This window comes from Astatotilapia calliptera, chromosome 19 (assembly GCF_964374335.1).
Source record: "Astatotilapia calliptera chromosome 19, fAstCal68.1, whole genome shotgun sequence".
Taxonomy (NCBI): Eukaryota; Metazoa; Chordata; class Actinopteri; order Cichliformes; family Cichlidae; genus Astatotilapia; species Astatotilapia calliptera.
In genome coordinates this window covers 17,795,241-17,808,622 of record NC_137440.1, presented here as the reverse complement: position 1 = coordinate 17,808,622, position 13,382 = coordinate 17,795,241, and the positions used below count along the sequence as shown (strand labels likewise).

At 38.8% G+C, this 13,382-nt stretch overlaps 1 protein-coding gene across 1 annotated transcript in view; it reads right to left on the bottom strand.

Moving 5' to 3' along the window:
• Positions 1-13,382, bottom strand: part of babam2 (BRISC and BRCA1 A complex member 2) — a 121,190-nt gene that overhangs the window by 2,101 nt on the left and 105,707 nt on the right. Inside the window, exons 8-11 of the mRNA XM_026151098.2 lie at positions 11,095-11,194; positions 1,651-1,721; positions 1,480-1,562; positions 1,181-1,334 (exon numbers count right to left, since the gene is read on the bottom strand). Of these exons, the coding sequence (XP_026006883.1) occupies positions 1,181-1,334; positions 1,480-1,562; positions 1,651-1,721; positions 11,095-11,194 (408 nt within the window). The remainder of the gene's footprint in view (positions 1-1,180; positions 1,335-1,479; positions 1,563-1,650; positions 1,722-11,094; positions 11,195-13,382) is intronic.

Below are 13,382 nucleotides of genomic sequence, written 5' to 3'. Positions count from 1 at the left end.
ATAACACCCATAACCACTGAAACTATGCACAAAGTGGCATTTAAAACTGCTTAGAGGATGAACTGCAACTGTAATGTCACCAACAAAAAACTACACTAAGACTAAATCAATAGTTTAGCTTCCTAAATCAAAACAAACACCTGCATTTTCGATATACCTGAAGATGTGTGTCTGGAATGTTTACTTAACGCTGTCGGTGACTTTTGAGGAAGGTCAAGCTGTCTGTCACAATGACACCATCATTCAACCGGGTATCCAAAGACAAAAAGCCCACAAATATGAGACTCAGTGTCACGTCGAGTAGTTTTCCTTTAAAGAACCTTTGCTCAGCCAAGAGATTATGCGTTGCCTTCTGTTTTCAATATTTACAGTAGTTATTAACCTTTACCATACAAAGAGCAAACACTGCATTTACTCAAACAAGGTCAGGCTAGTTTATGTGTACTGAGGGTTGGGTCAAATCTGTATATCAATAGATGGTCTATATGCTGCACAGTCCATATGACAATGCGTCATAATACCATAGTTAAAGCTTTAACAACACTTTTGATAAATGAATGAAACAAGCTGACAGGGACTTTGAAGATAATGAAATGTAGATAATGACAGGAATGAAAAAGGCTGGATTTCATTACAAGGTAGAATAATAGGAATAAAGGGTCACAGCAAGAAAAAAAAAACATCTTGGAAGGGTTTAAAATCCAGATTCAGGTTCAGATATTCTCTGAGATTAGTTTATATGACATGATAAGTCATACATTTCTGGGAACATTTTGAAACACTTTGAAATGAGAAAAAAAAATATTTACTTACTTAATACATAAATTAATAATTAATTTTCAAGTCAGGGGACAATGTACCATGTTTAACTTTACAGTGTCAGAATATCCAATTGTGTCTTGTCTTCCTTTTAAATTAACTGACTTAATTTCACAGAATATTGCATTTTTTAGCTATTTGATATCTGAGAATATCTGAGAAATTGTGTTTTTTTTTCTTTTTAAGAGTATTACACTCCCTTCCAAAAGTAATTTTTATATGACTTTTTCTGACTGTAAAGGGTCTAATATATTATTGTACGTCCACTGAGTTTCACCCCAACAGTGTATGAAATGTTCAACATATTCGCATAACATATAATTACAATAATGTGTATTTTTACGAGGCAGGTGCTACATACTTTGCCCTCTTTGCCATCTCGTTGCCATCCCAGCGTGGGCTGTAAGGATATGACTTCTGCACCTGAGAGTAGAGCTGACCGCTGTTAGTGAAGTGGTACACAGACTGGAAGGTGAGGGTGGGCTGGTCTCTGGGGAAGTACAGCGGGAGGTCCACTACAAAGTGCAGACACAGAAAAGAATGAATACCTGACGCTCCTCTTCTCTCTTTATTATTATGATGCCTTTACCTTGCAGTATACATCGCCCCGAGACAGCTGTTATTGTGAACTGGTGCTATATATAAAAAAAATTTAATTACCGTGCACTAAGAAGCAGAAATCTTTCCACATGAGTAGAAGGGTGAGTTTCGTGAATCCCTCAGCATCATACTCCACCACCCCCCTGTAACACATACACACCGATTACATTCATGTCTCCAGTAACAAATTGATGAGCGCCAGACACGTGCTGTGATCGCTTCATGACTCACGTTCCAAAGTGGCTGAGAAAAGCAGCGATGTATTCTCGCCTCTTGTGATAGCCTTGGATGACATACTGCACCTAGACAGGCCAAAGTGAAGGTTTTAGTACAGGAAAATACAGAAACAGCAAACCGTGTTTGAACATGAGCAGCAACTTATGAAGAAAAATGTTCAGAAGGGATTCAGTGGGCTCAATCAAAGCAGATAACCCTTATCTGACTCATCCTCTGCACAAAGAAAGAAAAAGAGCCTTTTCAAGATATTTTTTTCCAGCTTCACTTATGACCAGGGATGGCTGGGAAAGATAATCACATAAAGGGAAAGTCATATATATGTTACTGACATGCTTTAATTTAATTAAAGATGCATAATCACACAATTACGTCCATATAAGGCTTCAACCAGTCAACAACAAGTCAAAAAAACCTTCTACGCCAGCATCATTGGGGCAAAAAAAAAAAGATGTATTTTCACTTTAGACTCCATCTCAATGATGTTTTTTAGCAGAGATTAAATGTGCTTTTCCACTCTGAAAATTTTTTGCAGCTATTTCCTCTACTTAAGTTGTTAGAGGGCCCTGGAAAAAACAAGGTGACCCAAAAAGTGCAGAATTCCAGACGCCTTTATGTATTTTGGGCCTGTGTGCTTACAAGCAGGAAAATTATTATTTAAGTTTAATGAACTGTCAATTTACCAAATGATTTTACATTATAGGTTTTCTTTAGGCAGTTTTGGGGTCATTCTTCCTTAGTTAACAGCAGTTCATGATGACATCAATCAAAATCTGTAATCATTTAAATTAGGTTGCAAAACTCCGATCTGGGACCTCCCCACCTTTTTACACGTATACGTGGAAAGCTGGAGGTGGAGAGAGGAACAAGACCCCAGTATAGAACAAAATAGTCAAGAGGAAAAAAAGATGTGACGCTAATTAAGTGAAAAGGAGGAGCTGGGGTGGATGTGGGCTACAAAGCGGTTTGTAGTAGTCAGCACTTGTAAGATGTCTAAGAAGGAACTTAAATTGTGTGTCCTTTGTGATATTTCTCAATAGCGTAGTAGAATGGTAGTGTCTTAAAAATGAAACCCTGATAATTCTCTGTTAACTCTGTTACACAGACAGTTGGAGACACAATGGCCAAGTAGTCATTCCAGTTATACTTCTTTAAAGTCTACTTGAATTCTGCAGCAGGTAGTTACACAGCTAGTGCATTGTTATGTAAAGTGTTGGCAGATGGATCTGCAAATTCACAAAAAATTGGCAGGCACACGGACGTCTGCACAGACTCCTTGTATTCGCAGGTTGAAATCTAGGGAATTTAGATCACTTGGACCCAAGCTGACCCACTGACAATGGAAAATATAATCAAGGCCTGTGTTGATATGGGCTGTCATTGAGATCAGCCGATCTATTGGGAGTGTTGTTGAGCTCGACTTAGTGGTCTGCCTGAATGACCTCTGGGAATGCACCAGGCATGACTGCGGTGCATCCTGTCTGCAGTGGGCCCACTCAAGACAATGAGTACAATTAACCAAACGTGCCGTTCCACATTTCAGAAGTATCCCAGAAGCATCTTTGTGCTTTGTGTCACTTGACATGGCATCTGGTTTATTTTTGACAGGGGCTGAAGTTGCACAAGGCAGGTGAAGACAACAGGAAACCAGACACTTGAGCAGCATGACCAGAATCTGGTCATTTTTTGAAATAAAAGATCCTGTGCAGGATAAATTCTGCTCTGGAAACACTCGTATTGTAATTTGAAGCTCTAATCGCTACGCCCAGCCGTAGCAGGATGTTCAAACCTTTCAGGCCGAAGCCCGAAAAAGCTTCAGAGCCATAAGCGTTAAAGGTTAGGAAAGAGAAAGAGAAAGTTGCTGCCATCAGTAGAAGATCAAAGTGAGATTTCTTTACTTCCTTCTAATCAGAGTTCTTAATCAGAGTGAATAACAGCCTAAACAACCAGTCAGCAGACTAGAAAATGAAGCCCCACAAATCTACATCCGTTTTAGTCACAGTAGCACTAGATGGCCTCTCAATTTTAGCCATCTGGGTAGCTCTGGAGAGCTTAGTGTGCCATGATGGGTGACCTTCTCAAAATAGCAGCGGCAGGTCGAGTTTTATTAACAGATACAGTCTGGTCCTGGCACCAAAACTGCGGTGTGGAAATGGCTCAAAAAATTCTCACATGCCCATATTTACACTGTAAGAGATTTTGTTGTAGTAATCACTCATCCTTTCCATACTGGGTGTGAAGAAATCCCTTCCCAAAGTGGGACAAAATCTACAGACCTCAATCTGTTAAAAATGCAACTGCTTAAGGCAGTTTAGACAACTATAAAATAACTTTTAAATCAATCTTCTAATCTGCTCAGTTTGCTTTCTGTTCGGTATGGACAGGAAGAATGATTAAAAGGATCATGGGTGTGTGACTACTGTTTTGAGATGATGCAAAAATGCATTTTAGGTGCTCTTTGGGATCCCAAAAGCAAAAATCATCCAGATTCTTTGATCTCTATGTGGCTGCTCTGCCAGGTGTTATTAGAAGTCAGGTAGGTTAAAACATGGGATATAAAGAAGATAATAATAATAATAATAATAATAATAATAATAATAATAATAATAATGATGATGATAATGATAATAATAATAATAATAATAATAATGATAAACTTTATTTATAAAGCCCACTAAAAAACCAAGGGCATACCAAGGTGCTTGACAAAAAATAAAATAAGATACACCAACAAAAAATAAAATACACCACCCTCTAACTGGAGTTTTTCTTAAAAAATAAACCAAAAAAGGTACAGTAATGCTTCAAGTCTGGATCTAAACAAAGTCAAAAAACTACTGTCAGCGATGTCTGGAGGGTTGGTGAAGCTGGACTTCAACAACTATGACCTAAGGCCTATGGTCAGGTGAATATTAAAAAAAAAAAAGTGCCTAATAAAGAAATAAGAGGATAGCTATTAACATTTGGGTATATGTTTTGGATTCCCTGCTTCAAAAAAAGTCCTGATCTTGAGCTTAATGACCTCACTGATATCTTAGTTGGCCTAATAGTTTTTTGTGAAGCATTATTTGTTGAGTCTGTAGCTTGAGGTGCATAGAATGACCAATAGGTTTTGGGGCTCATGTTTATTAAGATGCGCAGAAACCAACATAAGGCTGTTTCATCATCACTTGACTGGTAGATAAACATTCAACCTCAGCCATAACCTGTTTTCAACACTTATTAGCAACATCGTTTTTATTGCTTCCAGTCTTATCACTTGCATTAACTGCATTTGGCATTGGACTGTTCAGAGCAGCCAGAACATAAACAATGCCGTGGCAGAGAAAGACCAACATTAAGAAAAGCGAACGTGTTATTTGCTCTGAGCAAAAAAGTAATATTACACGCAGTCTTTGTACAAGAGTATTGAAATGTCACAGAAGTCTTCAGCTTACCACTTGAGAACTAAATAAGCCGTTGTTAACAGCTCTCTGCCATAGAGAGTTTGACATAGTCTGTCAAACGTAACAAGAAAAAACCCTCAACAATTTCCTCATTCTAGTCTCCATTTTTATATAATGTGACGTTCTTTTCCTGACTAAACAGCCTTTTCTGTTTTTCATATAAAATGCTGCAGTGCTCACTTTAAGGCTAATTGTGTGACATATTTCAGACTCTGTGCTGTGAAACAGTGCTTCTAGATAGTGAATGCTGTTATTTCTTCTGTGTTAATACTGCATTACTGAAAAAACGCTTTCAATATTTGTTTTAAATCCATTTCTTAGAACGTCACCTTAATCTCTCAGAAAAGCCCAAACATATTCTGTGAATCGTTTTCAGTTTTGGTTGACTGCTTTTAGTCAATAGAGGGATTGGCAATTTGTTTACTGAACATAAATGGACTCACTTGTACACCACAGGAGTGGTTTAATTTACCACATTCTCAAGCCAGTGATCTCAGAACACACAAACATTGTATGCACAAAATGCTGCAACTGACTGACGTTCACTGAGGGAGTGGTACTGGCATGCTGGATTCTGGCATGTGTGCCCGAGCTGTTGCTGCAGCCTTGCCCACGATAGCACCATCTCTTATCTGCTTCCACTTGGTGGAAACCTGATTGCACAGAGGTACTGAGACGAGATGCTCCAACTGTACTTGCGGCATCACTCCGCCTAGCAGCTGTTTCAGCTTGACAATGCCCACCCCCGCACTGCCAAAGTAGTGCTGGCCGTCTTGGAATCAGGACCAAATCCAGACACTTCCTTGGCTAGCATTTAGTCTCAAAATGTCTCCTACTGAACATGCCTGGGACATGTTAGGTCAATGTATTCATCAGAGGCAGCCACAATTAATGACCGTGGCACAGCTGCAGGCTGCACTCATCCAGGAATGGAGAGCAATTACTGTGGAGTCCATGCCTAAACAGGTGACAGGTGCTTCCAACATGGCCAGAGGAGGTCATACCTCATATTAAACATCTTGTCTGCACATTTATTGTAGTGTAGGTCGATAAATCTTGTTCAAACGTAAGTTTCTGGTTTTTTTAGCTAGTATATTTTTGAAGGGTGAACCAAAACAATTATTATTACGCGAGGTTGTATCGGTATCAGTAAAATCTGACGACTAAAAAAAGTCAACCAATTACTCGTCTCAACCCTAAGCAGTCAAAAGCCTGTAGTAAAAGTGCATGGTTCCTTTGAGGACAGGATGTATCATGATTAAGCTGGAGATGGTGTTATCCACTGCTACTGAATATTTGTGATTACTCATCAACGTTGTATGAATGACAACGTTTTGTGAAAGTAGTAATCTTTCAAACACACAGTGGTATGTGTGTGATCTCTGTAAGAACTCATAAAGACAGGCACACATTGTGACTCAGCCTCCTGTTCGATTATGTTTACATGAAACGGTGGAGGCGGCAATTTAGCTTTCTCAAAAGCTGCAAGGCCACATACTCAATAAGCTGTTTATGTAGTTACACTGTGTGTGTGTGTGTTTTAAGGGAAGTGTGGATCACTGCACTTTCACACCCATACTGAGAAAGGATTTCCTGCCCCCACTCAATGTACGACTCGCAGCCAAGTCGTTCCATTGGCTGCCTGGAGGTTTGAGTGATGCAAGAAAGGTGATCTTGTTTTGCAGGTATTCAAACCTGCCCGCACCCATGACACCCGCACATCCATTTATTGTGTTTGTGCAGGTGTCTGTGGGGAGAGTGATGCAATAACGCCGGAAGTGCTTATTGCAGCATTATTAAGAAATCACTTCTCTGCCTGTCACACATTCACACCACCCCCAGCTTTCTTAAAGTGTGACTGATCTGATATTTGACTGCAAATTGATTTTGAACATCAATGACTTTTGATTCCCCAAGTTCCACAAGTAGATCTAAATATACACACACAAATACTTATTTACAAACCGCTGTTATTACAGCTAACATAAAACTAGATGTGAAAGCCTGTAAACTACAGAAGAAATGCCAATTGGGTGAGCCAAATTTGCCAACATAGCCAGCCTGATAAGGCTCATTTTTAATCTTTGTTTTTACACTGTGATTCGGGTTTTTGTGGTTGTATTGCATTACATTAGGCTACTGTTCTGAACTTCTTAGGTCTTACCATCTGACAAATATCACCCATGGCCCAATAATAGAAATAAAAACTGAAACAGTTAAAACTAGACTAAATGTAATATTTTTATACAAAAACTAAATTAAAATGGGCTAAACCACAATAGGAAACTACATGAAACAGGAGAAAAACCCCACTACCAACCAACCTACAGCAAAATAGCTTAAAGATGAATAAATACACAGTTTGATAAAAACAATATATAAAAATCTAAGAAAAATTTAATGAGCGCAAAAATGAAACACAAAGTATCCAAAACAGGTCTGGCAAACTGGAAATTGGGAAACCTTTTGTCCTGGGATTCACATGGATGTTACTTTGACTAGATTACCCTCCTACATATTGCTGTCGACCAAGCAATGCTACCCCCCACGGCAGTGGTCTCTCTCAGCAAGACTCTCCTCATTGTAAAAACTGCTAGAGAAGTCCATGAGAAACATGACAAGTGTTCATCCAGCCTTAAACTATCCACTGAGCATCCACAATTACCACTCCCAAACCATGGCGGCCTACCGCATAACCCCACAGGCCAACTACAACAATAAAAGGTGCACATAAAAAATGATCACTTGAAGGCAATACACCCATATGCATTAATTTCCACTTAGGAATAATTAAGATCTGATTATGATGTGTCAGTGACAGAAATAAGTGCACACAATTTATAAAAACGTGTCCACATATTAGAAATATCGTGACTCACTCTTGAATTTGCCGTCTACTCAAGCTGCTGGGAAATGTACTCGCACAGCTCATTTCTTTCTTCTTCGTATAAAGTGAAGAAGTCACTGTGTAGATTAATCAGCCTGATGATTCATGCGATGGGCACTCTCTGGGCTAGTGCTACCGCCACTGTTTCAGTGTTAATACAGTTTTATTGGGACTGAAGCACTGATGTTTACGTTCACATTCATCCTGTGCCTGAAAGTTACGCTTCGCCAATGTCTAAAATGTAAAAGTTTGTATATGAAACCTTTTCAAGTATCACTTACACGTTTTAGGACTATCAATCAATAAATGTGATTAAAAAAATGGAATTTATTTATTTTTTTGTTACTTTTTTTTTTTTTTTGATACAGTCATAGTTGACTGAAAGAAATATTGACAGTTGCCAATATTTCCAGAGGGGGACATTCCAGACAATTCACCCGTTTCATTGTGGAATGCTAAGGAATCAGTAAAAAAAAACCCAAGAGCTACATATATTACTCATAGAATACATAAGCAAATGCCCACAAACCTAAACCAACTAAAGTGAAATTGTAAAGAACACCAAAATTGAACCTCAACACTATGAGAAACTGATAAAGTCATTAAGGAAACCGTTACCTCAAGTTTTTACTTCTAAAGTTAGTCATACAACCTACTGAACCATGGGGTGTACTTAGTTTTCCCACGCAATGCTTCTTTAGCTTATGTTACATAAACAATGATATAGTGTAAAATATCAATATGCTGCTGTCCATCTGAGGTTGTATTTAAATTATTTTAAGACTCGAGATTCTTTCTATTATGTCCTGATATGTAAAACCTAAGAAATGAAAGAAGGTGTATTTTTCTTTCATTTTTAATTCAAGAACATTGAAGATGACGAAGCACAGGGTGCAGTATGGTGTGGAGGCTGACAGTATATAGCAGCCATTAATGTGTGTTGTAATCATGACCCTGTTAACATATATGTTGAAACAGCATGCAATAGATGTGAACAGGCCCTTTTGCAGAAACACAAGTGCTCTCACAAGAGACGAACAATGATCTTTAACACGTAAAGAGACACCTGAAAAATGGGGAGTGGAGCTGAAGCAGACACTCGAAACATTTTATTACACATTTCCATAATTAGATACTCTGTGTCAGTCTCTCAATCTAATTATCACCATCGTGTCAAAAAATACGAACAGCAACTAAAGATTATCTTATTGAAATTGATTGAGTTAATCACACGTATACATTTCACAGAGCCTATTAGGCTCAGCAGTGGATTTTCATGAGCAATATTTTGAGCGGTGCAGACACCAGGTGCTGGCATCAACCAGCGGAATCAGCTGTCACACTCACAGCTGAGGTATGTGACAGTATAGCTCTGTCGATACAATCCTCACATCTGGAATAAGTGGGAGTAAATAAGTGATGTGTTAAAAACATAAAATGACTGCACAGCTTGCCCTTGAAAAGACTGTGAGAAGCTGAGATGTTAGAACAATGTATTTTTTTCCCTTTACCATGATTGTTGGCTTCAGTTAAAAAAAGTGGAAAACATTTACAGACAATATATATAAATTGTGCTTTGTGTCTCTGCTATCAACTTCAGCCCATTTTGAATAAGACACAGCTCTGTTTTCTAGTCACAAAGTGGTTGTTGGAAAAACAATGCTCGTATTGACTTGTGTTTTGGAATTGGGTGCTTTTTTCACCAATAACATTTTCTTATCTCTTATGCCTCTTTCCTCCACTGCTCCTGTGTTTTATGGCATTCCGCAGGGATCTATTCTGGGTCCCCCTTTACTTTTAATCCTTTCATTTATCTAAAATTGTTCACCTGATCCCTTCAGAATCAAGTGATTTTTAATGAAGCCATATAACATTTTATGTTAGTTTTATTTGATGTTTGAAGAAAATAACACTTACACACTGCATTTGAACAGATTTAAATGTGTTCAAATAATGAATAAAAAGTGATATCTGTGGAAGAGCTAACAAGATTCTTCTTTGCCGTAAAATAACAAACTAATAATAAAATATTAGATGTGAACTTATTAAAATTAGAACACAGCCTTCTTGGACAGTCTGTACAGTTAGCTGCATGGAAAGCCATATTATATGTCAGATTATTCCATTAAAATGTTTCAAAATGCGGTGCTAGAATGAACAGGGTCAAGGTGTCAGTTCATTTACTCCAATTAACTGAAGCAGAGAGCTACCATCTACAGCTACCTGTGTCTGCAGCCTATATGTTGTATAATTATAGGATTTTAACATGTGAATAATTTAAATATTCAGTTGTTATGATGGGAAAATTAACTATACACTATACTAAAAGCGCTTTAGTACCAGGCTGTAAACTTGTTTACTGTTGTTCTTTAGTGTATTTTAGAGGAATTGCAGTTTCACACTGGCTTTATTTTTTGGCTTCAGAAGGTCGCTGCTTGGGTAAAGTAAAGCAGCAAATGTCTTGCCCTAAGTCCTTTTAAACTTGCTTTCTAAAAAAGGGATAATTACATTATGAATAAGACTCCATTTCCAAGCAAAGGCTGTGACCTCTTTCAGGGAAGTGGGATGGGCGGCCGTGACTTAAACAACTGAAGACATGGGGGTCATCAAAGGATGTAAACGTTCCAGATAGTATGCTGGTGAGATTCCAGGTGAACAGGAAGAGATAGAGGGTATGCCTGTGTGCATTATTTGTGCGCTTGTCTGAGAGGCTGTGGGGGGATGGGCATTTGCCTTGAGGGAAGTGGCATTACATCGCGTCCACGCTGCATATCTACTTGTCAACCTGCGGAGGCCAAGGAGCCCTCAGACAGCCTATGGAGGTTGGCCAGTACGCCCACGCTGGCAGATGCCAGACACACGTGCATGAACACACACACATGCACACACATGTACACACAGCTTGACATCAGTGGATGAATGCTTTGCTGCACTAAGCCTTACAAATATGCAATAAATGAGTCATATACCTGTCACACACCCACGCGCAGAGTATAGAATTTTGATCTTAAAATACAAAGACATTAAGGGTTACAAATAATGTAAAACAATACATAAGCACAAAGAACATCTAGCAGCACTAATGGGGTGTGTGGTGAACACTTTTACCTTGTTGGTGAGTAACTGACACACTTGAGGGACGTAATCAATTAAGCATCCTCCACTGGGAAATGCTGGTATATGTAATGCTGAGGAGCCTCCCAGAGCACTGATGGGAAAAGAAAAAAAATAACAGTCAGTCTGGAAATTCACATTAAAGCTGCACATTATTTATCATGTTACATATTTTTCTTATTATTTTAAACCCCAAAACACATTTCAATTGAAGTTCAAATAAAGTGAAGACTTTGAAACAAGCTACATGTGACCACTTCACGTTACAGAAGGTTAACCAGTATGAAGCACAAAATTATTTGCTCCTGTGCACCTGAAATTGTCTCACACACACAAAAAAGAGCAAATCGAGCCTGTGGCATCCTCTTCATTCTCCTTCACTTGTTCAATCATTATTTTTGACGTCCTCCTGATTTAATCCTCCACCACAGCTCCATTAGTGATTAGCTCATGCTTGCTTAATCAGGAAATCTGCTGCTGCAGCTCTCCAGTGACTAACCAACTGGAGTAGTCACTCCCTCAGTTTTTTTTTCCTGATCTGGGGGAAAACAGAGGGAATACCCTGAGGATGGGTTAAAGGTCTTAAGAATCTGCTTATTGACTTTTAATGCTTTTTTAAAGATACATAGAGGGGGGATTTGTTGTCTATTTTTAGTTCATCCCTCATTATAGCAGAGCAGTCACAGGACATTTAGAAAGGTCGTTATGTCCTTTTAAAAGTGATGCAGAAGTGGTAGTTTATCAGGTTAAGCGTGACTGATGCAGACACCAACAAGCTGTTATTTCCAGGGCGTAACATAATGCCACTTTGTCTCGGTTGTACACAAGGTGTCCTTTGGTTTACAGCACTGATGAGACAGGGTTGCTACTCAGAGCTAGCCAGCTCAAATGTAAAGTGTAGCTGGTGTTAAGGGACATTTTTTGGGCATTTTCATCCTTTACTGGACAGTCAGTTGGGGATAGACAAGAAAGCGGGGATAACTAAGAAGTAGCTTTCCTTTCTTACTGACATTACTGTCATCTGCTCACAAATTATACGGCATTTGCTATACCTCATGTTAAAAATAAGATTGTAATGCCAAAAGAAAAAACAACAACCTGATGTTCTGCAGTGTGAATGTAGCCTATGGTAAATGTCAGTCACATATGCTCACATAGTCAAAAATGATGACCGCACCAATTCCGTTACATCATTCACATCTTCCCAGATGAGAAATCTTTTCCACATTCTCTCATTGTTACAAGCTGAAAAGCATCGACAAATACACAAGAATTGCAAAACTGTAGAATTTCCAGATACAACAAAAGGCTGTGGGAGTAGTAAGGAGGAAAGGTGGAGCACCTCATGATGCAGCTAACCTTACTGTCATGACCAAGACCTATAAATTTTTATGAGAAAAATGGTCTTAACAGAGGTTAGGAAAAGGCTAAAAATGACTGCACCTCCTGACTCCGTACAGTGTTAGAGATGCATTTAGATAAACACATTCTCATGACAGTTCATCATATCACATACAGGAGTTACAAGTTTCCAAAAGTGGCTAAAGATAAGAATCACACCCAGCCAGAAAGATTCAAATCTGCTTTATGAAACAGATGCTCGGCTGAATATTAATGAGGTCCTATTCACTGAGAAGCAATGCATGTCATGAAGCCATTTTCATTGTCAAAATCCTTTTCTCAAGAACTCCAAAGCCACCATTTACAGTAGGCTTTGTGCACATAATTAGCATTAGGCTGTGCGTTTCGCAGTGCACCAACAAATGGTCGACTGAAAATGGCTTACAGCAACGAGGAAAGAAGAAGGCTTTGAAAGTGAAAACCTAAATGGTGCCCATCTATCCTCCCACAGATCTAAGAATAGCTCCATATCATTCAGATGGAAATGCGGACAGAGGCACAAAATAGATGGTGGTGTGTTCGTCATTCATCGGAACAAATGAGATGCATTTTGGATTTCAGCGGTTTTACCCCGGGAACAATCATTTGAATGGAAGCTGATTAGAGGTTGGTTCTTCCATTAACATTAACAACAAGGTCTTCCAATATGCAAAACTTCAGTATACATGAGAAGTTCGAGGAACGAGATGTCAGATTTTTACAGAATTAACCTCCACAATTACTACAAACGACTAGTGGTCCCCAGACAATGTTGGCCCTGTGCTAATAGGGCTATCAACAGAGAAGAAACTGAAATTTCAATGTCTGCCCAGCTACTCAATGTTAAACTGGATTGCCATACTAAAACCACTAGTCACTCTGAAATGGAGTAAGAACCTTCA